Raw genomic sequence first — 27,173 nt, 5'->3', positions numbered from 1 at the left:
GAGACAGATGGGGCTCAGTGGTTAGCACTGTTGCCTCACAGCAAGAAGGTCGCTAGTTCGAGTCCCAGCTGGGTCAGTTCTGTAAGGAGTTTGCTCCGATTTCCCCCACAATCCAAAGACATGACTAATTTGGCTGTAGTTTATGTGTGTGAATGAGTGTGTATGGATGTTTCCCAGTACTGGGTTTTGGCTGGAAGGGCATCCACTGCAAAAAACACAAGCTGGATAAGTTGGCGGTTCATTGCGCTGTGTTGACCTCTGATGAACAAAAGGACCAAGCTGAAGGAAAATGAATGAATGAGTTTCAAAAGCGAGTTTTTGAATTTAATTTAACACTAAAAAAACTTGGTGTTAAGAACATTTAAAATAGAAAGAAGTTCAAAACTCATTTCTAATAAAAAGGAAAATTTTGTTCTTTGCATGTTATATAGCAGTGGTAATTTCATTGAGGAAAAATTTTCGTCATAATTTTTGTGACGAACAAAATTATGCAGACGAAAACTAAATAAAAATTTAGTGAGGATGACGACAACTATAATAAAAAATATACTGACATTTTCGTTGACAAATAAAAACGAGACAAGAATGTGATTAAGTTACGTTTTTGAAAAATAACCAATTAGAATTACAACACTTGGTGTGTGACGCATGATGCACACACACACACACACACACACACACACATTTAAAAAGTAACTGATCCACAGTAGACGCGGGATGCAATTACATCATCATCCATAGAGGCATCTGTCTGATTAAACTATGTACAATGAAATGGCAACAGCTAAGAGAAAAAGAAGATTCATGTTTGAAGTCAAGACAAATAGACCGTAATCCGTATGAGCAGGAAAAAGCTGATAAAAACAACTAATTTAAAGTGACATCAGCATGCCAGGGAATCATCCCAAAATTCAGGGTAACTTTGATCTTTTTATTTACCTGTGTGTGTGCTTTTGCTAAACTGAAACAGAATAAATAAATGTATACAATATTTGAATTAAATTACATTTAACTTAAACCAAATATATATTTATTCAACTAAATATAGAGTAGATTTAGTCGAATAAAATCTTATGAAATTTAGTCGACTAAAACAAGAGTAAAACTAAAATGATTCAAAAGACTAATATAGGACTAAAACTAAAATGGAATTTTAGTCAAAAGACTAAAAACTAAATCAAAATTAACACTTATATAGAGGAGTCTGTATAGATTATAAAAGTCTTATGATAGAAACATGATAATAAAAACCTTTATTTTAATAATTGTAGAAAGAAATTTAGGGTACATAAACGATTAAAACAATTGGAACTGGTCAAAACCAATGGTTGGTGATGTTAATTTGTAAAGCAACACTAGCCTTCACACAGAGAACAATCCTGTAATCTGCCATAATATTTACAGTACTTCTGCTTGCAGACTGAACACATACAGTCCATGATGTCAATGTTTTCACAAAATCGCCTTTTTAAGTTTACATGGTGATAGATCATTCTCCAGTGCTGTCTTCTAAATATACAACATAAACATATACAATTTTTTCTTTCCATTTTCAGTTGCAATCTGTGTCATGTAAACATTCTCTAAATATTTTAAAACCATCATTTTGAATGTCACTTTGCATTGCAATATGTAAGACAAACGTCAGCACTCCTCTAGCTGTGGCATGTCTGCACTCAGCCAATCTGTACACTTGTCATTCTTTAAGAGCCTGGCACTGATATGTCTATCAGTCTGTCTGCTGTATAATCATTGGCTGTGCGTACCTCTGTGCTCTGTTTGACTTATTTTTAAACCCCTGAGAACAAGACAAGAGGCACAGCTTTCTAAAAGAACAAGTGTTAATGGAAAATTGACATCAGGGCGGTCAACCTTTCATTTGATGTTGTTTTAAAAGTTATATATGAAGAGTTTAGACACAAAAACCTTAAAGTGCCATCTAAAGTTGAAAATGAATATTTTTCTCAGCCTCCATTGTTTATGTTGAGATATTTCACTTTGAAGATCGGGAAAAGAACGCATTCTTTGTCATAAAAGTGATATTATTGAAAAAACACAAAGGAGCTTGATAAAAATGCTAATTTTAGACAAAATAAAATAATTTTAGAGAAAAATTTCATTTGGCGTTTAGAGGTTTTTGCATCTAAACTCTTCATATACAGTACATATGCATCTGTGTGTGTGTGTGTGTGAACCTAAACTATTTATTAGTGCATTAAAGCTTTAAACAAAGTGAGGTGCCTGTTACTGGATGAAGCAGATACAAAACTGCATGTCTGTGTTTAAACATCTGTAAGATTTATAAATAGCTCATGTTTCCCTTATGTACAATGGAATTAGAGAGGCCTGGCAAGAAGGATTGTCTATATTTAGACAGATTGTACAAAACAACACTAGGTCAATCAGAAAATAATGCAAAAAACCCAAACATTCTCAACCCCTACCACACCCTGCCGGCTTCAACAAACTCCTTTACTTTGATTGTGCGACAACACAATGTCAGGAAATGGGACAAAAGTCTAGTTAAAGGTGCTAACAGTCTAACCTAAAATTTATGAGCTTTGCAAAACAGGCCCATGTCTAATAGACGGCTCCCCGTAATGTGTGTATACCTCTTAAAGACAAACAGCTTTCCTTTTTAACAGATGTTGCCACAATTAAGTGCACTCAAATGTCAGGCCTATTTTTAGAATAGCTCAGTTTTTCAACAAACAAACAGAGGATGTATAGGCTAAACCCTGACCCTAAACTGCCTCCTCCTCTCCTTTAAAGATACAAAGTTTTCATATCTCTTGGGTAAACTTATAAACAAGCCATTCTCTCTTTCATTTCTTTACTCTCCTCCCTTCTCGTGATAGAGTTGATATGAGATGTGTCCAATAATAAAAGCAGCGTTTTCAATTGGTCAGTGCTTCTCTGTGAAGGCGATGATTCACTAATGGAGGGGTTGGCTTTTCCACCAGCTGCAACGCCACTCTCGAGCCTGCCCCATTCTCACTTGATGACCTAATTGGCGAGCAGGTCAACTATGGAACAGGTTTCACCCATGAGCTCCACTTTCTTTGAAATTTAACATTTAAAACGAGGTAAATGTGAGGTGGCACCGCTCTTTTTTCTTCCTCTTTCCCCCCTCACACCAGGCACTGCACTTCTTTTCACCGAGTCACCTTCGCGTCTTCAGCTCACCTGCCACTTTTGACACGACCTCGGTGTTCCCGCACAAGTTCTGCTGAGTCCCGCACGCTTCGCCAACAGGATCCAGTCGCACTTTAAGGACGCGGAAAAAACACGAAACTTCTGCCGGTGTTTCTTTTGGGTGTCTCAAGTTTACGCACAAGATGAGTGTCAAGTCCGACTCCGAGCCAAACAACAACGTCTCTCTTGAAGAGGAGGTGAGGGTTCTCGGCGTTTTAAAGAAGTGTTTGTGAGGAGTTTATGTCGAAGTGAAATGTTTTCAAACTTCCCTCAAGTGTTTGTCTCAGCGACGCTCCGTGAAGGGGCTTTCATCCTGTAAATAATGGAAATAATCACTCGAGAGAATTTAAAAAACGTACTTTGTTGCTAATATTTAAAAACAAAAATGCTTTCTGCTATGTCAGTCATTTGTTTGGAACATTTGCTATTGAAAATCACTGTATTGTTTGAAAGGGGCTTCAGCGTCACTAAATGTTTGTTGTAATGTAGCAGTGATCTAATTTGTTTTAGGTTTGAAAATGCAAAACTAAAAAAAAAAAGCTTAAAAAAAGAAAAAAAACAAGCAAAAAAAACCCTAAAACTTTAAAAACAGGAAATATAATTTTAAATGTGCATTGTTTGGTTCGTTTTAGTGATTGACTAAGACAATCTAATGATTGACAAAGAAAATAGGCTACAATTCTATGTGACAATCACATAACTTTAAAAATAATTTGGTTTGATTTAGGTGTAGGGTAATTTAAAAAAATTAAACATTTTTATATTTAGCAGTTTGGGATATAATTTTACATTTTTTTTACTTTTTTATTTATTTATTTATTTTTGATGGTTTAAATGACCTTCACGTTGATTTTGTGCTTTTTCACAATATATCGTGAAAACAGGTTTACAGAAAATGTGTTTTTGCATTACAATTAAAAATTATCTCGGATTTATATCTAGATGTATTAAATTTGTCAAAAGTATAGGTGCAGGATAATGTGGAAATATCATGCAATTGTGTGATGTCAGTATTTCAGCAGAAACTCTGAACAAAAGCAATAATTATACTGTGATCATGATTAGAACGTTTATTTCAACTTTTTTTTTTTAATAAAAGTTCTTTTTATACTGGTTCAAAGATTTTTTTAAAATGGATTGGTGTCATCTCTTCAAGGTGTTGGAATTTATTCTAAAATGTAACCTAATGGCATTTAAGTCATTAAGTGTGTAATCTGTCAGGTGAAGTCAGTCGTAAAGGTGTAGTGGTGGAGGGTTGGGGCTCTGTGTTTGAGGGCCGAGGGTGTTGCGCTGTCAGGGTTGTTTCTGTGGGTCAGAGGAAGGAAGTGCTGTCACACTGTGCAATGTTGTCCATCGCTGTTTCACTGCAGTTCATTGTGGCTTCAACCTCCCACTAAGTCAAAGCGAATGGATCCACAATTGTTTATTTCTGTAGCCATTTAGCTGAATGTAACTGCATATGTTTTCTAGAAACGTTTGTGCTATAGTTTCATGTTTCACATGATGATTTTTTTTATTATGCTAATAGCTGATTACATGCCATGCACTTTTACCATGAAACATGTATATTTTGTTGTAATGTGGAAGTTTGAAGGCAATTAGACTATTTTTATATGAAGAGTACTTTGATGGACATTTTAAAACATGATACCACCAAGAAGAATCTTTAATTTATCAAAAATTGAACTGAAAAATCATATTAAACTTTGAATATAATTTAGTGTGAAATTTATTTATATCTTGTATATTTGTCTAACTTTTTATTGTAATACATAAAAACATAATAAAAAAAATTGTATGTCCATTTTGCCATGAAATAGCGATTAAGTTGCTGATATGGCAATAAATAAATAAATTGCATCCCATGCACTTTTTTTTTTTTTTTTTTTTTTTTTTTTTTGAATTAAATGAATGCTGAATTAAGTAATTTTGGATTCCATACTTTTGTAATCCAGTATTTGCCCACATGTGTTTAAATTTTAAATCACATTTGATTTTCTTTCTTGTATTTTACAGGTTCGAACTCTATTTGTCAGTGGTCTGCCAACAGATATCAAACCTCGTGAGCTCTATCTGCTATTTCGACCATTTAAGGTAAAAAATGTTTTCAATTGGGTATGGTGTTCATTTTGGGTAAGCTACACTCTTTTCTCACCTTCAAGTGGTTTAAAATAGAGTTTTGTTTATTTAATACTGTTAAATAATAAAGACATTCAGGAAAGTCTATGAAAGCCCGCAACCATTGATTTCCATTAAAACAAATACATTGAAAGTGGAATGGTTGCATGTTTCCAGCATTTGTCAAAATATATATTTTGTTCAATGGAAAAAAAAAAAAAAAAAAAAAAGATCTGTTTAAAACAAGGGTGATTTTTTTTTTTTTAAATTATGAAAAGTTTTACATTTTGGGTGAGCCATACCTTTTATTATCGCTGACTATGAATGGAAGAAAGTGCAGGGATCCACAATTCCTTCATGTCCCAGCATAAATCTTTTAGGTTAACTTGTTTTGTTCAATCCATTTAATTTTGTAAAAAATAAATTGTGCCAAAAACTCGAGTTGCTTTAGCTTTTTTTGTTTTTTTGTTTTGGAACTTATTTTTATTAAAGAATACGATATTACATAGTGCAAGTTTTTTTTTTTCCATCTTAGTCCAATTTCTGGCTACCAAAACGATTGTAAATGCATTTAGAGAACAAAACATTTTTAGGATATATAAACGAGGAAATAGAAAGAAATTAATGTATAGATTTTTACATACATAAGCATACACTCATGCACACGCATGTGTGCATGCATGTATATGCACATACATGCTAGGCATGAGATGATAACTGTTTTCAAGGTATAAAGAAGTTTGAAAAAGTCAAGGTTTTAAAACTGCCAATTTTATGTAATACCGTTCTGAAGGTATATTTTTTTGGGCCCAACAGTATCTCTAGCAGAAAAAAAAATATCCAAAGGTGCCATTTTAAAAAAGTAAAGAACCCTAACCATTCCCACACTTTTTGAATGCGAGCATTATATGACAGAGGTTCAGAATTTACTCATCTGCATGTGATGCACTTTTAAAGCTGCAGCAAGTAGAATTTGCAATAAATCTATTTTCGATCTGCCACCTAGCAGAGCTACTGTGGGATCTTCAGAAAATAAATTTATGAAGATTTGTTTTAGCTTTTTACAAGAGTAATTTAAACAAGTGGAAATAATCAGTAAACTCTTAGATTTATTTATTTTAAAATATACACTATACAAATTATATTGAAGTGGTGACAATATTTTATTTAACTTTTTTTTTTTTTTTTTTTTTTTTTTTTTTTTTTTTAAGGTTAACTAAGTTAAAAAAAATAAAAACTTAAGCAAGTTTAATTGATGGAAGTTAAAGTGACTTGTATTTTTTTATTTTTTTTATTTAACCTAAAAAAAAAAAAGAAAAAAAAAAAAGAAATTGAACTGAGTTAATTGAATGTGATCATGTTTATAAACTGGGCGCTAGATCTGGAATCATGTTTGGGGATGTTCTTCTCCAGTCACGCAGGTTAGCAGTGCAGTAAAGTGCATCCTCTGTGAATGTCTCTGTCTGACAGCACTGGCCTCTTATGGGGTGTGTGGCAGGAATTTCTTCTGTTTTAAAGCATGTGACTACATTGCTGCTAATTGGATTTCTTTTCCTTTTCAGGGTTATGAGGGTTCACTTATCAAGCTAACTTCAAAGCAGGTGAGACATTGTTAGACATTACAGCTGACCGGATCTGCTATAAATATAAAAACCTGTATATTTACACTTTTGCTGCAGATTTAATGACTTATTTGTCCCCTTTCACTGTATATAGTGGATATCAATGCATTACATCAACATTTAAAGAAGATTAAAAAAAGAACAGCATAGATGTATATTTTTAATTGATCTAATCCAATGTAACATCTCTCTTCTGTTTGATATTTTGCTTTTGGCTATTGATTGCTCTTTCTTTCTTTTCCAGCCTGTTGGGTTTGTAACCTTTGACAGTCGTTCTGGCGCTGAAGCGGCAAAAAATGCATTAAACGTAAGAAAGCAGCCATCTGTAAGCAATGGCTTGAATTATTGAGAAACTGTCAGATGATGCCCTGCTTCATATTTGATTAGCTTTTTATATGCATTATCTACTTTACATACACATATATAGGCTTATACTGTACCTTTTTTGTAGCTGGTTTATAACACAGATGTCCAAAGATTTGTATCATTCTTGACATTAAATCAGTGCAGTTTCTGCTATTATTTTAACCTTAAGGTATCCCATATTTATGATAGGAATGTCCCGATCAGAATCATTTAATATTGAGCGTCATCAAATCGTTTCCCTAACCAAGATTTGTGTTGTGCTAGATCTCTGTTCACTGGGATATATAAAGGTTGTTAAATCTGTTTAGTCTATATGCTGGAATCTACATATCTCTGTAGTGCATTTAAAATGTCCAACCTGCTCTTTAGTATTATAAACTAAAACTATCTCTTGTTATTGTTCAACAGGTATTTGGTACAAATTAGTATAGTGTAAACTTAAACATCGTTATGCCTGCTGTTGTAAATTTAAAAAAAAAAAAATTAAGCTTTAAGGATGTTAACCCCTTCAAAACGGTTGTTCCGTTTTTCAGAAGAATCTTAAGTACATATTTCTCTGTTCTTTTCATAAGTGAGAACAGTTTAAAAAAAAAAAAAAAAGTCAGTTATTTTCAATGGACATCAGGTCAAAACGGCTGTAAAAAAACAAAACAAATTACTAATAAAATTATACAAATTGTTCCTCTTTACTTGAAGAATTAGCTGAAAGTTACAGACCTTAAATTTTATTTTTATTATTATTTTTATTTTTATTTATTTTTATAGATTGCACTATACATTCTAATGGAGACATTAAAAAAAGTTAACCCTTTATGAATTTATTCTGTGGAGTGCACAATACATTTAGAAGAGTTGAAAAACTGTATTCATTGACTTTCATAGTATTTATTTATTTTTTTTTAATTGTCTTTCCTTTTCAGCTTTTTCTTTTTGCGCTCAAAAGGAAAAAAAAAAAACTCAAATTTGGAACGAAGGAAAGTGAAGTGTAAATTTTCATTTTTGGGTGAACTATCCCTCATGTCTAAACCAACCCACATATTTAACTACTAAACCCACTGTCCATTTTTATAACGGACAGACTTTTTTTTTCTGATTTTAAAGCTAGAAATTCTACAATTTATTTTTTACTTGTTAGTAAATCCAATCTACATAGTCAAAGTATTGGCGAAAATCAAGAAATGTGAAATTTACCATTTGAAATGGTCACTTTTGTGTTTTCAGCACAGTGGATCTAGTTTTAAACATTTTCAAATTACAACAGGCAGGAACTTACTGATTGGTTTGCTTATTGATTGGATTACAGAAGTCCAATATCATGAACAACCGGCTTCACCCTGTTGCCTCAGAATGCAACAGGGTAAAAATGCCTCAGAACCGCCCCCCAAAAAACCTTGACCTGATATGTGGTGTCACTGTTCAACAAGTGCTGGAACTGCAAGAACAATTTTGTGGATAATGCAGATATCTATTAATTAAATGTCAAGATTTAAAGTGTTTTAATGAAAATACTCTGTTTTCAAATGCATGCTAAATTGCCTTAATGTAGAGTACAAGTTCTATTCTTCCAATAGTAGGCTTGACAAGGGGCCAGCAGTACAACTCATTGTTGAGTGTTTAGCTTTGAGCAATTAGCTTTACTATTAAATATGATAATATGGTAGCAACAGAGCTTTGCTCATTGTGGAAATACTGCAATGTACATGGAGTAACAGTTTAGCTGTGCATATTTAGAATGTTTTTTTTTTCTGATTTAAAATTGGTTTCCTGAAGCTGATACGGTTTAAGTATTCCTTGCTCGCACACTAAATATTTTTATCAATTGTTGGATCTGATCGGGACATCCCTGATTCATGACACAAGTTGGTCTTTTCCAGCACATTACAAATAGGTGTTATTTCTAGCACTCCTCTTGTCTTTAGCGTGTAGTTTGTGTCCACCTCTGTTTAGGTTTCCACTAGCTTTGCTGTTCAGTCACTTTCAAAAGTAGTAAACGTTCACTGCATGTGAGCACCAGCATAAGACACGCTGCACATTTTGACCAGGGTCTGGCAGGCACAACCATCCCCATTACTCTATCCCCCTCCCCCCCTTGTGTCTCCAGGGGGTTCGATTTGACCCTGAAAACCCGCAGACCCTCCGGTTAGAGTTTGCTAAGGCCAACACGAAGATGGCAAAGAGTAAGCTGATGGGCACTCCGAATCCCACAAATATCCACCCAGCTCTAGGAGCGCACTTCATAGCACGGGACCCATGTAAGTTTCCGGCCCACACGGTAGTCCACACACGGCAGAGACAGGCAGACCAGACACGCATCTAGAGTAGCACTTAGGAAAACACAAGAAGAAACTAATCCACCTCCACATGCATGTGTCATTAGCAAATGGCCTTTTCTGTTCTCTGATTTCTGTTACACAAGTTGAGCGTTAGCACTTCACAACTCATTCAGCCTCTTTTCTGTTACAAGTCACTGAAGTTACCAGAGATCACAAAGGTACCAATGCTCCGTTCCTGCAGATTTTAAAGCCTGCTGGAATGTGAGGGCCTCTGACTCCAGCAATTTGTCAAACGCGTTATCTTTGATTTGAAGTGTTGATTTCGGTCATGTCTGACGTGCTCTGCTGGCTGGGAGTCAGAGGTGATGGTTTGCTGTTCCTCCTCAGATGACTTGACAGGGGCGGCGTTGATCCCAGCGTCTCCAGAGGCCTGGTCTCCTTATCCGCTTTACACCCCAGAGCTCAGCCCTGGCCTGCCCCACACTGCATTCACCTACCCTGCAGCCGCCGCCGCTGCAGCAGCTGCACTTCATGCTCAGGTGAGGCACTGCATTCATTTACTGAATTTAGGGCTACACCAATATATTTTTTCAGCAGTGATATCGCAATGTGGATAGCTGCAATAGTCGCAAAAAATTTCTATGTTGAGTCTTGATTATAGCTAACCAGTGGTATGTTCTTCATGATTAGCTGGATTTGGTTATTGACGATTTGACATGATCCAGGATAGTTTTGTTCTTTAAAACTCATCCGAGAGTTGTCATAGCAACAGTTCTGGTAGCTCAAACCTGTTCGGGAGCAGCTGCTCATTTCATATAAACAGGGTTAGATTGGGTTTTTTTCAAGCAAAGTTAATTCTGAAAGTATGTACTAATTGCTGATATTTGCTGAGTTGCTGAATTTTCTTTCAGTAGTAGTTGTATACACTTGGAGAAAATAATAGTGGTTCTCCCAAAGGGCATCAATTTATTAAGATTGACTTTTCAGCTTTACATTTTGTGTCTGAATAATAGATCTGCAGTATTTTATTATTATATTTTTTTTTTAATTATAAAGGAATAATTTATACAGTCATGCACATGGTTTGACCGCTATGACGATAATTTGTTGCTTTGCAAAAGTTGAAGACATCTTTACCAATATTGTAATTCTTTTTTTTGATGCAGTATTAGGATAAACCGTCAGTTACGCCTTATGCCAATTTAAGAAACTTGAATAGGTCTAGGCTACTATAACAATTCGCTGTAATTGTTAAACTAAATAAATTGCTAAATTTTATGTAAATCATTGCATTGCTGATGATGATTTTGAGGATCAGTAGATCTGTCCTTCACTGCACATGCAACGGTCTTTGATCAGTTTATCTAGACATCTTAATCTGATTTGCCAACTTGTTTGAAGAACGCAATTAGCCAAAGATCAGTTATCAAGATTAAAAGGTCCAGGATCTACCAAATCATCTTGGATCAAGGGTGTCCAAACTGTCCTACAGGGCCAGTGTCCTGCATATTTTAGTTCCAATCCCAATTAAAACACCTGAACCAGCTAATCAAGCTGTTTCTAGGTATACTAAAAAGTGTTGAAGGAAGTTTAAGCTTAACTATGCTGGACACCGGCCCTTCAGGACAGAGTTTGGACAACTCTGTCTTAGATTATTTATGTAACAGTTTTTCTTACTTACAATTTTTGTCTTTTGTTTTAAGTTCAAATAGCTAAATTGAAAAAGTGAAAACAAGATTTAATTTATTATTAAACTCCTAGTTTTGCCTTATCTGAAAAAAAAAAAAAAAAAAAAAAACTTATCCATTTTTTTTTTGTATGTTTAGATATTGAGAAATTGTATACAATAAATGAGACAAAGAAAATCATTTTTTTTTAGCATTGTGATTTTTTTAATTAAATTTCTGTACCTGAAAACTGTTAAACTCCCCAGAAGACCATCAAATGCTGTTCAAGTGCCTAATGTTGGAGCACATCTAATCATTTCTGGAAGCTTAAACAAACATGGGTCCTTGAAACTGCTTAAATTAAATTTGTAATGAAGTTTTTTGTTTTTTTTAAACAAATTGTCAAAAAATAGAACAAACTGAGAATTGATTTTATTTTTTTAATGGTTTAATTTAAATTTAGCAAAATAATACTGACAAATAATGTGCATTTTATCAATTGTAAACCGTTTTAGATTATTACTAGCACTGAATTCAGCAAGTTTTGAATTTTATTTTTATTTTTTTCTGGAAAATTGCAAAAATTTAACAACTCCAGTTGGAGTGTGAATTGCAGCGGTGCTTTATTTAACATTAATGCTGTGCGTGTGTGGCCGGCCAAGCATTTTAAAAGCAACCATAAAAATAACTTAAACCCAGAACCAAAGTAATTGTGAATCCGCTTCAGTCCTTCAATCTGTTTGTGAATCAGTGACTTCTTTCAAAAGACAAAAAAAACAAATCGCACTGTTAGTTCAGTTGTAAACGGGTTGCGAATTATTATACATTGACTATAGGGGAGGTACCTATTTTCAATAGTTTGTGTAAATATCCGCGCTTCAGTGAACCAAATTCATACATTTTAATTCTGTTGCATCTGATTGGTCATCAAACTTAAATTGTCTGTGTTGAGGGATAATGAGCTGATTCTGACCAATACATTAATATCTGATAGGTCAAATTTGAGGCCATTTCAAGCACTTTCCAGGTGCCTTTTTTAAAATTTATTTTTTTTATTAATTTTATTTAATTATATCAGTTTATGCTGTATGCATATTAAAAACACCTATTTAGTACTTTTCGACTATCTGTCTGTAGGCTAGATCTGCTGATGTTCAGATTCTAGATTCACCCAGCTGACCGAGTCTTTTCCTGCATAATCAGGCTGATGCATTCACAATGGTATGAACCGTTAAAGGGGTGGTCCATTGTGTATTTGTATTAGGTCTCTTTTTTTTCGTTAATGTTATTTAAGATACAGATCAATGTGAGCCATTTTTCACTGTTTAAAGATTTGACCCGATTTCCTTAGAAGCTGTAGAAATTCAAAATGTAAAACAGGAAATGCGTTGACCATTGTTTTTGTTTACACCCTCAAAATGGTCTATCTCGTGAATGCGATTTTATGAAAGTTATGGCATAACTGATGGATGAACTGGCACTTATTTTCGTAATGTTCATTTCTTCTAGATGCGTTGGTATCCCTCCACATCGGACTCGTCCCAGCCTGGATGGAAATCCCGACAGTTCTGTTAAAAGAAAAAAAAAAAAAAGGTAAGATCATTGCCTGTATCATGCAACTTAAATCATATATGATATGATTTAATAATAATCTTACGCACTTATTTTTATTCCCATTTTCCTTCAGGTTTCTCTCTTCAAAAAGTTGATATTCAGTTCCAGAATCAAATCAGTCCGTTGCATCCAAAATGAACTGACGTCTTTGGAATTGGGCCATGAAGAGATGAAGTTCAAGCTCGTTGGGCTTGCATTGGAGTCATATTGCCAACAGCACACAAGTCTTGTTTAGTAGATGGTACAATAGACCATAACCATTCTTAATGGATACATTCATTTTCTTCCCCCACTATTTTCTATTGACGGTTGAGAAGGTCGTTTCATTTTTAGTCTTCCATCAATTTTCTTTTTTTCCTCTGGATCTTGGTTGTATGAGGAAAAACAACTGAGTCCGACATTGAGCATGTTTGTTAGTTTTGGCATGAAGTGTAGCCCAGTGCATCATTCAAGTACGCTGCTTCCATGACCAGTGTAACCTTGTTCATTTTGTCTTGTTTGTGTTTGTTAGCTTGGTCATTGAAGTTATGTATAAAACCGTGGCCAGCTTTTTTTGATGGGTGATGTCCAGAAGACTGATGGTTTCCACTGAAATGCATCACAGGGTCTGATGACTTTACAAAATATGAGACAATCTCAATCTAGAGTGTGTGTGTATATGGGGAGAGAAGAGTATGTGCAATGAAAATAAGTAATCTGTATAAGTTATTGGTAACTTTTTTTTTTTTTTTCTCTCTGTATGTGTTTGTTTTTGTATCGGTGACCTTTATAGTAGCTTCAGAGGTTAAGTTGTAATTTTCTTTTGGTTTGACTGTCATTGTGGCACAAAACTAACAGTATAGGGACAGCATATATTGCTGCTAACATGAAATTGCTGTTACAAGTTAATACTCTGAATATAAAATATGCTACAGTGGTGCATGATTTTAGTGTGGGTAGTAGAAAAGGTTAATTCAGACATTAGAAATATATTTGTAAAAAAAAAAAGTGTTTGGTGTATAAAGAAACTACTGTATGATAGTATTAAAATTGGAATGCATTAATGTTTGTGTCTGTTTACTTTTCTAACCGTGAGATGTTGTACGCTGGTTTTTGCTGTTGATATGTAGTGTATGTATAGCAATTCACTTTTTCAAACTGCTTGAATTTACTCCATGGTGCACAAGTAAAGGATATTGTGACCAGCTTACCACTTAATTTAATCTTGTTTCCAAGCAGTAACTATTATAATAACAATTAGACTTAATTTTGCAGATCATATGTTTTTGTGTCATGAAGAAAATTATATTCATTTAACTGTGTGTGTGCGTGCGTACGTACATACATACATACATACATACATACATACATACATACATACATACATATATATATATATATACACACACACACACACATGCATACACACCATTTACTTCAAGTGGTTCCAGTTTCATTTAGATCTTGCTAAGTTATTTTTTTATTATTATTATTTTTTTATTGGACAAAATATGTTTTAAAGAACCAGTGGCTACATCTGCAGTTAAGGAAAATTATGGAAGTATGGCATCCATTCATCCTCATTTCAGTTTTGGGTGAGCTTAATTTAGGCAGAAGAGAAACAGCAGATCACTGCTGCCCTCTGGAGGAAATCACAGTATAGTCTAATTTATTAAATTAAGCAACGTGGCCTGGATCTTCTCACTATTGTTTATCGCATTGCATGATGCCACATTCGCGTTGTGAATGTGTGTGTATATGTTTGTATCTATGTATGCAGAAGATTAGGACAATTCTAAGGGCCCAGGCCGTTTGTGGGCCCCCCAAACTCTATCTATCTATCTATCTGTCTGTCTGTCTGTCTGTCTGTGAGTGTGCAATAAACTTTTTTTGTAATTTTAGATAAATTTTAAGACAGAACAGGTTTTTGTCAGTGCGTTTAAAGCGAAAAAAACTGAACAACAGGCTCGGAAAAACGAGCTTTTTGAGAGGAAAATATCAGACGTGTTTAATAAGAGCCCCCCACCCCCCTCGCATACATTTTGTTTTCTCTTGTATGTATAATGAATTTGATCAAATCCATCTCCCAGAGGGCCCTGCACGAAAGGACTGAGATGTAAGTTTTTGTTATTTACTTAGTGTAATCATACCCAGTCTATAATGCAATTAATTATCACAAAAAATAATAAGGTAACGTACATTCATAGACTAAAAGATAGGGTACATTAGACATGTAGTAGCCCACATGCTCTTCAAAACAGCAATTGTTATTGCACGTGGAAAATGACGTCTACGTTATTGTGCCCGCCCCCTCATGAATAAAAAAACACCTATAATTTGTGATTGGGTAATTCGGCGAAGAACTGGATCCAAGAATGAGGCGCTTGACACGAGTACAGGTGTTGTAAATTAGGCCAAAATTTCCTTCGAAAGCTTTAAGTAGACTTTAGGAGAGTTGAGTTGGGTGTTATTTTCGGTAATTTTGGTTGTTTGACCTGCCATGGCGTTTTCTCTGGTGAGTAACGATAGTTAAGACAGAGAAAGTCTGCCAGTTCAGTTTCGCATCTTTCGTCGTCCTTTTATCGAGTCTTGTTAAATACGAAGTGGTTTAACCGTGTTTGTTTGCACCTCATTTGTCGTTTTAATAAAGTTTATGTCATGTTAACGTAAACTGTAAAACACTTGATTTCTTTTTCTTCATTGAATGCAAGTTACAGGAACGTTAACCGCAACTATACCCTGTGCTACTAAAGCTTCCAGCAACTAAGTTAACGTTAGAGTTTCGTTATTGTAGTTACTTTTCACTCCGCTTGTCCAGTCTAAGTGTTGTCTGCTTTTTGAGTACACCGCTTGCATAACTGATGAATGATATATTGCACTTTTTTTTTTTTTTAGATGCACAAGCTATTTTCTTAATTTAAACCTAAATTTGTATACCCTTTGAGCTTTATTAGCATATAGAATGAGTGGAAATAAAAGGGCAGGTAAGGGATGAGGCCTACACTGTTTTACTATTCCAGTGATGTTTACATCTGGTTTATCCCGACAGAGAGAAAATCCCAGACTTCTTAACTGCCTGGATTCTGACATTCCAGCCCTATCCACATGCAGCAACGCAGACGCCTTCTGCAGAATGAACACCATGCTGGGCAACTCACTGGATCTGAGTGGTGTGTGCACAACTCCCACTGCCAAGTGCAAGCGAGACCCTTTTAATGGTAAAGCAGAAAGTGTGTACCTTTTACAATCGAATAATGAAACAAATTTGTGTTTACAGAGTTGATCTGGAATGTTTTATAAGCTGCCCACATTTGTGCATCTGCTGCAGTGCTGTTTGCTCCCTCGGGCTTGCATTTGAGCCTCATGTGCACGGGGATTCAATACAGCACTGGTCATGCAATGTCATGCAGGCGAGACTGAGGATGCTGAATCAGGGCTAGAGCAAGCAGTTGGGTGCTGTCCAGTTCTGCACGAGCAGCCCAGATTCCTCATTCTTCAGCTACTTAGCCAGTAGCAACAGTCCTGCGATCCACTGGAGTTTTATTTCTTAGCCTGCAGCTAGCGGTGGGAGATCTAGCTGTTTCTCTCTCTCTCTCTCTCTGTCACTGCCATCTCGAACAGGAGCCAGAGGTGGGAGGGGGTTCTGGCTCTTTGCGGGAGAATTTGTCAGGAATGCTCGGTGGTGTGGCATCAGAGGAGGCCAGGGACTGATGTCATTAGCAAGGGGCTGTGAGGGCAGCAGCGCCTGGGTCACATGCAGGGTGGGTCGTCTCTGCAGAGACAGCTGCTCCTGTGCCGTTTAGCCAGGCGGAGGGAGGCGATCCGCTGTTTTATCAGCCTAGGGAGCCAATGCTTTCTCTAATGTGCATGCCTTTTTATTCCCACAGCTGATGCCGAGTTGCCAAACAGTGCGTTATATTTCTGGACTCTGTTTTCAGATCGTCCCGACTCAGACCTGTCTGCGGTCCGGAGCAGGATGCTTTTTCCCAGCGGTGGCCAGGACTCGTCCAGGGGTCTGCCTGATGTCAACAACTGGGGTCTGGGCCTACAGTCCCTCAGCCTGTCTGACTGGGAGAGACCGTGGAGCAGCCATGACACCGATCCCTCTGTGAAGACCAACACAGCCTCATGTGAGTGAAATGGAGAACTTTTTAGGGCAGATTAATGTTCAGCTAACTTTTTTTTATTTAAATTTTATCCGTGTCAGTCATTTTTAAAATTCGAGTTTGTCTAATAGTCCATGTAATCTGTAATATAATAATTATATATTTTTTAAATTAAACTCCATTGCTTGACTTGTTCCAGTCTTTCAAAGGGAACCAGCTTGGTCTGTTGTTTGCTAGCTGTACAACATTGTTCATGAATAGAAATGACTTTGTTTTTATTTGCGTCTGTGTCCTGACTGCCATTCTCACTAGGCCTATAGTGAGTCAGAGCCTTTTGTTGACTATAGTCCCAGATTCTTGGCCTGCCTCATGCATTTGTAACTCCCATGAATAGTGCTGCAATAGAAAAAGCTGTTTTTTTGAGTAATTTGAGTTAGTTTGGAGGTAAAGTATGAATTTCAAAGTTTAGGTTTCTTTTGAATTGATAATTTTCAACTTAATTTGTCTTAATTCTGATTTCATTCAGTGCAAGGGATTTTGGGGACTCCCAGTCAGCTTACAAACAAGCTTTCAAACTACTCTGACTCCTCCATTGGTGCCACAGATTTCCTAGAAAAATTCCCAGGCATGGCTCGCTTAAACTCCCAGTCTTTTCTGGACTCTCACTCCATTAGCCCTGTGGACTCGGAGACTAGTGGCTTCAGCTCTGGTTCTGATCACCTCTCAGACCTGCTGGTAAGCGTTGTTTTTGTTTTGGTCTGGTCCCTCCACTCTTGAGTCAAGTTTGGTCATTTGGAGTTGTACTCCTTTCACAAACGCGTATTTTAAGAACTGGACATGAAATGTATTAAACTGCATAAATGAGGGTGAAAAGTATAGGTAAATAAGTTCTCTCTGAAATGATCCTTGTTTCTAAGAATAGAATACAAGTTATTTTATATTCCCTAAAACCCTAATAGGTTTCTTACAAAACCTAAACTCTTAAATCATCACATTTTACACAATTGACTTTAGTGTTTGGACTCAGCAGTGAATATTAAGCTGAACTGAATTGAACTCTGAAAACCGAACTACACTGTTTTAATTCACTGTAATCTATGTGAAGCTGCGTTGACTGTACATTGCTAAAGCACCATAAAAAAAAATTAAATTTTTTTTTTTTTTTCTCCTTCCATTTGTGCTTTTGAATTGCTTTTTATAGAGCTTTCGTCTAACAACTTTGAACCTTAAAGTTATTAGGTCACTTTCTAACTTTGTTTGTAATAGTTTTTTTAGTTACAGAAACCTTGTAGTAAACTGGCAGTACATTTATTTTACAGTATTCTCTATCAGAGGTGCCTTAACTCTGCCCTGGAGGGCTGGTGTCCTGCATAGTTTAGCTTCAACTAACTTCAACACCTGCCTTGTTTCTTGTATACCTAGAGCTTTATTAGCTGCTTCAGGTGTGTTTTAATTGTGGTTGGAGCTAAAATATGTCGAACACCAGCCCTTCACGACTGAGTTTGGGCACCCCTTCTCTACATTTCTTATACATTTTATAATTCAAATTAATGTGTTTTTTTTTTTTTTTTTTTTTTTTGTAAACTGGAGTTGAATTTAACTCTACAGAGCAGAGATCAACATCCCTTAATGCAGTGCACAACTGTTAATTGGGAAACACTCGTGAATCACCAAACAGTTAATTACCAGATCTTTTACAGTGTGCAACATTATGGTTCAAATCTGAGATGCATCTGACTGTCATTTTCCTGATCTGTGAGACTTACAAGACCTCAATCATTTTATTTTTTTACATTGAATATTCATTGACTTTCTAGTGCTCAAAAGGGCTACAGTACATGCATTTGACTACACTGTAAAACCCAACAATCAACTTATTAAATGAAATGAGTGTATTTGACTCCATTTACTGAAGTTAAATTTACTAATTTAAAAGATTTGAACTCCGTGTTGAAGGTAATGAGTTAATTAAATACCTCATTACTTAACTTGGAGTAAGTTTACAGTACTCCAGATTAGTTTAATTCAAATGGTTTGTAGCAGTCTTTCCTCAAACTGTTTGAGTTCAGTTGGTTTGAGTTCTCCGTTTATTGAGTTTTACTGTGCTCAAATTTTTACTCAAATTGAAGTTCACAGTACTCATTAGAATGTAGTTTTTGAGCTTAAATGGTTTGTTGCAATCTGTTTCCTCAAACTGTTTGACTTAACTTTTTGGATTTTAGTGTAGTGATCAAACTCCCTTTTTGGGTCCATTTTTAAAGACGTAGATTCTAAATTTTGTGTTGTCTTTTACATGATTAACTTTCTTTTTTTTTTTTTTTTTTTTTTCTCCCCCCCACTTCCAGTCATCTTTGAGAATCTCTCCATCTGTGCCCTTCCTTATGTCCAGTATGCAGAGGGATCCGCTCAAGTTGGCTCTGGACTCTCGTATGGACCACAGCAGCTCACCTCTCACTCCACCTCCCAGCGCATCTCCGAGTGGTAGTTTGTCCCATCGCTGGCCAGGTGCCTCAATCTGGCCTAGCTGGGACCTGATGAAGACCCCTGAGAGCCCCTTCAGCATTGAACGAGAGGCCTGGCTTCACAGACAGGCAGCCTGTATGGCCTGTTGTGTAGTATTTTGCATGCTCCTTATGGGTTGTCCCTCACTGCTTTACCCTCCCTTCAAAACCTCTGAACCTCCCTCAGCACTAAACTTGAACACATTTATTGGGGCTTGTACTGTGACTTTCATAAGTCACGTTGGATAAAAGCACCTGCTGAATGTAACAACGTTGTAAAACTTAGAATTATTTTTGAGTTGACACCCATAGCAGTCCAAATTTTGTTTGCAGTATGATGCTGATCAACAATTTTATTATTTTTTTGTGTGATTTGGCTGTTGATAATGACATGACAAACTGCTTGAGTTCTTATGAGTTGGCATGATCAAAGCCCATATGTTGCCAGATTAAGCCAGACTTTATCTGTTGAGTCAAAAGCTTATTTATCTTGGCTGGAATCAAATACATTTGAATTCAAAAATGTATTTATTTGCCTGTATAATGTTGTATGAATTTTATTTATTTATTTTTAAATATTAAATCTATATTCTCTAAAGGTATTTTTCAAAGCAGTGCCCTTTTACTCTGAAGCAAGTGAAGCTGTGTTGGCTTTATTGCATCCGATGTCAGTTTGATTTTCGTAGTTGAATACAGGCTGCATTGGAGTTGTACTCTAGCCAATTACCTAGGTTTTAGTTTACACAAAATGATAATTGTTTGTGTTTTATTGCTAAACCAAGCTCGTGGGACAGGCCCTTGTGCTTTTTCCATCAATATGTGATGCTGGTGTATTATTTTTTTATTTTTTGCTTAAAATGGTCCATTTTTGTTTTGCAGCAATCAATGAAGCTACCTTTACCTGGAGTGGACAGCTGCCCCCTAGACACTACCAAAATCCTGTTTACTCTTGCAAGGTGTTTTTAGGTGGAGTTCCCTGGGACATAACTGAAGGTAAAAGAAACATTATTATTATTATTATTATTATTATTATTATTATTCGTTTATTTATTTTAATTTTTTGCCCTTTATAGTCCAGTGACTGGTTTTGTATAGTATATGCTCCCATATTGCAAGTGAGATGTTTCTTAATGTTGGTACATTTACTTTAAGAATTAATAATAGATAATTTAAACTGCATTTCTTGCATGCTCTGTAAAATATTTTAATGTAAATTTTATTGTAATGGAAAAATATGCCATCTTTCCACTACATTGACAATGATTGGAAGCTGTGGCAAAGTAAGCCTCAATGGTCCATCGTCGGGAACCGACGGATCCATCAGATTTAATCATAAGTAAACGATATCTTCGTTGGGCTCTCCTGTGACTTTGTGCTGCCCACACTTGTCACTGCTAGCAAATGATTCAATCACAAAGTTTGCGTCATGCGTTGATAGTTAACAGAGGTCGCGTGACTCGCACACAGTAGTGAAAGTAATTTGAGAATTTTTACCTTAATTGGATTGACTTAATTTTGGCATGTTTCATTAATCATTCTTTAATGAATGACCACTGCTAATTTAAACCATTTAATTTGACAATACTTGAGACTACCATGTTAGTGTTTTCATTGAACAATTTGTGCAACTTGTATTCTCTCAATAAGAACAATGGCTGTCTATTTTCAATATGTACTAAAGCTGGGGTATAATTTTATTTTGCAATTCTAAAAGCATGTACCAACTGATGACATTGTCTTGGAGAAAGTTTATCACCTTCACTTGAAAGTAAACTATCTAATCCTGTTCATGTAAAGTCTACTTAGCTTGCGGACCTGTTTGACTACTCCTGGATTAGTTTTGAACATTCTTTTCATGTTAAATTAAATCCCACTAACTGGGTACTTCACATACAATAAACAAATCCTCGATATTAAGCATTACAGCTGTTGTCAACATTGAACATTTCTTGAGCACTAAATTATCATATCTGAATGACCTCTGAAGCATCTGACTCCTGTTTATGTGGACTGATGGCTTTTCTTTCTATCCCCAGCTGGTTTGATAAACACTTTTAAATGCTATGGCCCTCTGAGTGTGGAGTGGCCGGGTAAGGATGGCAAGCACCCTCGCTGCCCTCCGAAAGGTAATATGCCCAAAGGTAATGCTGAAAGGGTAGGATACTTATTTTATTACAGCACTGTGTCGGGATGGTGTGGTTTATGGCACTGAACTTCCTGGTGGCTACGACAACCTCTTTATGCACGAGGTGATGAGTAATGTTTTTGCTTTTCTGGGAATTTAAGGATTGAACCATTTCAGAGCGTTTGATTTATTTGCAACGTGAAATCAAAACTCTGGCCTGTCAAAGCATACATGTAACTTGTTGTTTCCTTTTCCAGGTTATGTGTACTTGGTGTTTGAATCGGATAAATCTGTGCGAGCTCTGCTGCAGGACTGCACTGAGGATCTGCTTCATCCTGAGGGCTACAGCGAGTATTACTTCAAAATGTCCAGCAGAAGGATGCGCTGCAAAGATGTAAGCAGAAAGGTGTAGTTTTCATGTAATGGAACCCTGTATGGGTTTCCAGAATACAGTTGTCACAAATTGCCCAATATCTGCATATGGAGCTTGTAGGTGGTAAAATATTGTATTGATGTTTGTGAAATCTGTTTCTTGGATCCTCAGGCACAGGTGATTCCCTGGGTGATTTCAGACAGTAACTATGTGAGTTGCCCCTCTCAGAGGCTGGACCCCAGAAACACTGTGTTTGTAGGAGCTCTGCATGGCATGCTCAATGCTGAGGCTCTGGCCAGCATCATGAATGACCTGTTCGGTGGAGTTGTGTATGCAGGCATCGACACAGACAAGCACAAGTACCCAATTGGTGAGACGTCCTTGCAAATTTTTTTTTCGCAGCCTTTTAAAATAACTAATGGTATTCCTTTTGATGGTTTGGTTTAAACTTTATTTATTTCTCCTCTCTAGGATCTGGACGTGTAACCTTTAACAACCAGCGCAGTTATCTGAAAGCTGTGAGTGCTGCATTTGTGGAGATAAAGACGCCCAAATTTACAAAGAAGGTAGAGTAATTCCAGATTTTCATTGTATTGAGTACTTGCATGGCACCCTTTTGTTCGCTACACTAGGATCTAAAATTGAGAGGTTCACGAAACCCTCAAGTACTTTCGAGATTTTAACATTTGTGTGTTGAGCATCACTTAAGAATATTAGCACCTGTCAGCTTTAATTGTGGGGGAAAACTGGATAATTTTAAACTGTCAGCTAATTTCAGCTTCCGGGTTTAAAATGATTTTTCGGATGAAATCAAAATTGGCGACATAGCGCAAAACTGCAAGTGCAAATATGACGCGTCAGTTTCTCGTTCATAGCGGAGTTTTCTTATTCTATGAGAAGAGCCTGCTTAATTATTAATGACTGCGTGTGCTTTCCGAAGGCAAGCCACAGATCTGGCAGTGCCAAGCTCAGCTTTGAAATCCTACCTTGATGACTGGGTAAAACCACGTCTACAGACCCACATCACAGTATTTAGCTGTTCATGAAGGGTCGTATGCGTTTTTGTTGATCCATGGGGTTTGTTGCATGTTTTCCCCCCTGATCCTGTCAGGGCCGATATAGCGTGTGTGTCCAAATTGACCCCAAAAGAATGCATGCAGTAGTTTTAGGACAACTTTGAAACTAGCTTAAAATGACTGTACTTTAAAGGTTCGAACTATAGATATTTACATTAGATGTTGCCTTCCCTGTTGTTGTCTATTGGAAGGAATGCGTCAATACAGCTGCCATTTTAGTACAGGGTAGCACACTTTTGAAATGAATGTGGGACCAAGCTGCAGTGGAGGACTAGCCATCCAAAGCCAGAGATACACAAATCTATGATCAGGAGTTTTGCTTGAAGTCAGTATGCTATTATTTTTATTATTATTATTTTATTTATTTATTTATTTTTTTTTTTATTTTTTTTTTTTTAACTACTAAAACTATAATTTCATATCGCTTTTCTACATTGATGCATAGGTGATCGCACAAGCATTCCTGACTAATAGCTTGTGTTTGTGTATGGAAATGTACCATCCACCCTCCCTGTTAAAATTGATCTAATCAGTGTCCTGAAACATGCCTCTCCTGCTCTCACTTCTCATACTGACTGAGGGAGCGGTTCATTTGTAAATGAGTCTGTTATGATGACTCCTTCGCTTAGCCGACAGTAATATAAGTTTGTAGCACCGCAGCATCTGATAATTTCATTTGCATTGTTTGCTGATTTTATTTAACAAATCTAGCGTAAGCAGAGTATTTAGTGCGAGTTAGTGCTACTTTGCCTTATGGTGAATGCAGTAAGCGTATAAAATAACGTGACCCGTTTAGCACAAGTTCATAACGTACAAAAACATCAAACTAAATCTTACATATGTAATGTTTTAGCCCTTTTGTGCTGCTTGTTTTTTGTTTGCTTATTACTACACCTGTAGATGGGGCTAAAGTCCAGCATCTTCATGTAGTAACACGGTCTTGACTAGTGCAGTTGAATGACATTTGCCCTGGGAGCACTGTACTAATGTGGCAGTGCTATTGACGCATGTTCAGGGTCCTTATGCGATTTATAGTGTGTGTGTGTGTAAACAAGCCATTAGCTTGCTTTACCTTTTGATGTGTGAAATGCTGAACTTTTTTTTTTTTTTTTTTTTTTTTTTTTTTTTTTTAAATAATGTAAATTATTTATTTTTAAGGTTCAAATTGATCCATACTTGGAGGATGCCATATGTCAATCATGCAGCCGTGAACCTGGGCCATTCTTTTGCAGAGACAAGGTTAGTTTAAGTTTCTCTGCCTTAATCTTTCTACATCAAAGGTGTTAACTCTATTCCTGGAAAGCTGCAGCTCTGCAAAGTTTAGCTCAAACTTACCCCTGCTTGATGGTCTCCTAGTAGTCTTGAACCCCTTGATTAGTTGGGTCCAACTGTGTTTTGATGAGGGTTGGAGCAAAGCTGTGGCCCTCCATGAATTGAGTTTGAGATTTGTTCTACATTTTTAATAGTAAATGCTCTAGTGGATTCTATCTTGTCTTTCCCTTCAGACCTGCTTCAAGTACTACTGTCGCTCCTGCTGGCATAGGCAGCACTCCATGGACATCCTCAGCAACCACCGCCCTCTGATGCGAAACCAGAAGAAGCGGGACGCCAACTGAAGCCACGCATGGCAGCACGATGCCTGAGCCTGGATGTCCATTTGCACCTGCTCCTCTTGGGAGACTCGTCCAGAGTCGGCCCCCCTTCAGAAGGCCCTCCCAGGAGATGGGGCCTGGGGAAACACTGTAGAAAGTTCACTGTTGCACTTTCTTTTTAGTTTGGCTTGTTCACTTTGGCACTGTACACAGTGAGATGGGTTAGCTGGGACCCGTGGATGGGAAGACCCAGAGTTTTGAACCAAGTTGAGATTAAGGCCATGGTTGAAGGGTTTTTTATTTTTGTTTTTTTGTCCCCTCCTTTAATATATAGGTTGCCATTTTTTGTTTTGGTAAAGCTCATTCTAAAGTCTCATTGTTTAACAGACGGAAGCCATACAGTGCCTTTAATTGGTTTTCCCCTTTCCACCCTAGCTGCTTTTTTTCTGGCGCCTATTTTTGCCAGTGTTTTTTACTTTTTTCTCGAAGCAACTACAGAAGCCAGATTTCCATCATGACACTCTTCACCGTTTTAGTTTTCATAAATTTTTACATGAAACAGTTTTAAGGTATGGCATGGACGAGGTTGAATAGCAATCTACCTGGCGGATTTTTAATTTTGCTTTTTTCTTTTGCCTTTATTCCCCTCCATGTTTTTTGGAGCTTTTTTTGCCTTATCAGTGTTCTGTTTGGTAGAACAAGAGGTTTGCTCTTAACCCTGCAGATCTAATCGCCAATCCAGATCATTTTTCAGTGCGTGCCTCCACTAGGCATTGCTTTTACTGCTCTAGATCAGATTTCAAACCAACTTGTATTAATCCAGAAATGAGAATGGCCATCGACTGCACGTAGTTTTATTGCACTTTTTAATTTGCACTTTGTAAAGGGGTAGGTTTTTAATCACTTATACTGTACATCAGCAGGTGTTGTGGGTGTGAGCCCAAATGGCTGCTTGTTGAATTTAAAACCGTAGACTTCCCTTGAATGTACCAAAAGCCTTAGCAGACTAAATGCAAATGTCACTTTAATCATCTCCTGCTGAATGTCTGAACTGATATCCTGTCTTTCAGAACTAAAACTGTCTTTTCTCATCATATGCATTCCATGCAGAGCTATTTCCCAAGCTCCTCTGTCATTCTACCTCATTGTTGTCTGCCAAGTTTGCTTACAAAGGTGAAGTTTGAATTTTTTGACTGGGCACAATAAAGGTGTTTAAGCATTACATGTGCTATGACCCTTTCTTTATGCTTTTTTTTTTTTTTTTTTTTTTTTTTTTTTTTTTTTTAATTGCTAAAATTTAAATAGTTAATGTTTGTTTCTAAAGTGCTTTATACAATGTTGATGGTCAAAGCAGCTTATAGTTCTAGTAAATTGAAACTGTCAGTCCAGTTTTCAGAGTTGAACTTTAGTTCAGTGTTATTTTATATTTCAGTGCTAGTTCAAACTGAAGAGCAAATACATGGATGTGCAGCTCCAAGTCAGATTTAAAGAAACCAAGAACTTTTGACAATTTAGGAAGTAAATCTGTGTGCTGTTTAACAGTGCAATCACGTTTTATTTAACTCCTTTCTACTGAACTGGCTGTGTTTGTAAAGCATGCAGCATCAGTATTGAATTACTTTAAGCATAAAGGTTGACTTAAGAGACTAAAAACGGTGAATTACATTCTTTTAGGAAATGCTTGCTTTATTGTCTTAAGTGTTTTCTTGACTAATCGTCATGTTGGAGACTAGTGATTTTTGCCATGCAGTAATTCCCTTTATCCAGTAGGTGGAAGTGCTGCATGCATCCATTTATAAATAAGGCAACTTTTACATTTATCTTTGCATTACATCCAACAGTCTTTTTGCTGCCGTTAGTAGTCTACACTAGTTTATTCCTCTTAAAAACCATCTTAATTCTCTAAATGCCAAGTGCAAGTGTCAACTATTTGCTGGAGCTTCAGAATTTTATTGCATGTCTGCAAAATGTAGATACTCTCCTTAATCTAATTCTTGTCCGTAATTTGGCCAAAGACACCAACATAAATAATTGGCACTCTGAGCCACACTGGTCTGTTTATTTTCTCTTATTTTATTTATTTATTTTTAAATAAAGTTTGAGAATGCTAGAGTATATAAACTGCTGTATTCATACAGCACGTGCATTTTTATAAAGGTTGCATGCAATTGCTGTAATGTACGTTTCATATTTGTTAAATGACATCAATTTAAAGCTGTAGGCACACTTGAGTTTGAGCTTGTGAAAATCTGTATATGGTGCTGCGAAAAGGAGTGGGATTAAACAAGATAATTAGACATTTAAAATTTCTGTCCAGAGAGGTCATGTTTTGATCCTTTGAAAAAAAGGATGTATTGGTCAGGCCAAAGATTACACATGTTCCATTGCTTTACCATAATCACATCTCTGCAGTTTAGAATCGGGAGTCAGTGATTGTGCTTTAAGCCACTTTTTCAGCTGAGGGCCCCTTTGTGTAGGGCAAATTCTTTTGGGGACCCCCAAAAAATAAAAACTCAAATTAGCAACTGTACTTAAAATAAATGTTTAATTTTATTATTCAATACAT

General features: G+C 36.4%; 2 protein-coding genes and 1 long non-coding RNA gene across 8 annotated transcripts; 2 read left to right on the top strand and 1 right to left on the bottom strand.

Annotated features, from left to right (window-relative positions):
• The first annotated feature begins 2,910 nt into the window (after positions 1 to 2,910).
• Positions 2,911 to 13,898, top strand: rbpms2b (RNA binding protein, mRNA processing factor 2b). Of its 6 annotated transcripts, NM_001442007.1 has the most exons (9): positions 2,911 to 3,037; positions 3,141 to 3,392; positions 5,212 to 5,289; positions 6,876 to 6,914; positions 7,180 to 7,242; positions 9,403 to 9,553; positions 9,962 to 10,113; positions 12,751 to 12,834; positions 12,929 to 13,898. In NM_001442007.1, the coding sequence occupies exons 2-8, from the start codon at positions 3,339 to 3,341 to the stop codon at positions 12,814 to 12,816; spliced, it is 603 nt and encodes a 200-aa protein (NP_001428936.1). In that variant the 5' UTR covers positions 2,911 to 3,037; positions 3,141 to 3,338; the 3' UTR covers positions 12,817 to 12,834; positions 12,929 to 13,898. The 6 variants fall into 6 exon arrangements, 4 of the variants coding, with proteins under 4 accessions (NP_001428936.1, NP_001428937.1, NP_956553.1 ...); NR_199877.1 differs by lacking the exon at positions 9,403 to 9,553; NM_001442008.1 differs by lacking the exon at positions 3,141 to 3,392 and having other exon boundaries at positions 2,911 to 3,086.
• LOC147843179 (uncharacterized) lies at positions 10,038 to 12,003 on the bottom strand. The gene is made up of 2 exons (XR_015496240.1): positions 11,188 to 12,003; positions 10,038 to 11,055 (listed from the first exon to the last, which is right to left on the bottom strand). It is a non-coding gene; the product is annotated as an uncharacterized LOC147843179 (long non-coding RNA).
• A 1,400-nt stretch (positions 13,899 to 15,298) lies between the features above and the next one.
• cpeb1b (cytoplasmic polyadenylation element binding protein 1b) lies at positions 15,299 to 25,829 on the top strand. The gene is made up of 12 exons (NM_131427.2): positions 15,299 to 15,349; positions 15,884 to 16,052; positions 16,773 to 16,964; positions 17,467 to 17,675; positions 19,286 to 19,538; positions 20,321 to 20,434; positions 21,478 to 21,582; positions 21,824 to 21,960; positions 22,111 to 22,309; positions 22,411 to 22,505; positions 24,174 to 24,254; positions 24,521 to 25,829. Exons 1-12 carry the CDS (start codon positions 15,335 to 15,337, stop codon positions 24,629 to 24,631), a joined length of 1,680 nt encoding a protein of 559 aa, NP_571502.2. The 5' UTR covers positions 15,299 to 15,334; the 3' UTR covers positions 24,632 to 25,829.
• The last annotated feature ends 1,344 nt before the right edge of the window (positions 25,830 to 27,173 follow it).

This window comes from Danio rerio, chromosome 7, assembly GCF_052040795.2.
Source record: "Danio rerio strain M-AB ecotype USA chromosome 7, GRCz13ab, whole genome shotgun sequence".
Lineage (NCBI taxonomy): Eukaryota > Metazoa > Chordata > Actinopteri > Cypriniformes > Danionidae > Danio > Danio rerio.
The sequence above is the reverse complement of the archived record's forward strand: the minus strand, read 5'-3'. Positions and strand labels throughout refer to the sequence as shown.

Coding starts and splice junctions, on each gene's coding strand:
- rbpms2b (NM_001442007.1), top strand. CDS start 3,339: ATGAGTGTCAAGTCCGACTCCGAGCCAAACAACAACGTCTCTCTTGAA. Junction 7,243..9,402: donor CGGCAAAAAATGCATTAAAC/GTAAGAAAGCAG, acceptor TTGTGTCTCCAG/GGGGTTCGATTTGACCCTGA. Junction 9,554..9,961: donor CTTCATAGCACGGGACCCAT/GTAAGTTTCCGG, acceptor GTTCCTCCTCAG/ATGACTTGACAGGGGCGGCG.
- cpeb1b (NM_131427.2), top strand. Junction 16,965..17,466: donor GAAGACCAACACAGCCTCAT/GTGAGTGAAATG, acceptor GATTTCATTCAG/TGCAAGGGATTTTGGGGACT. Junction 21,961..22,110: donor GAAGGATGCGCTGCAAAGAT/GTAAGCAGAAAG, acceptor TTGGATCCTCAG/GCACAGGTGATTCCCTGGGT.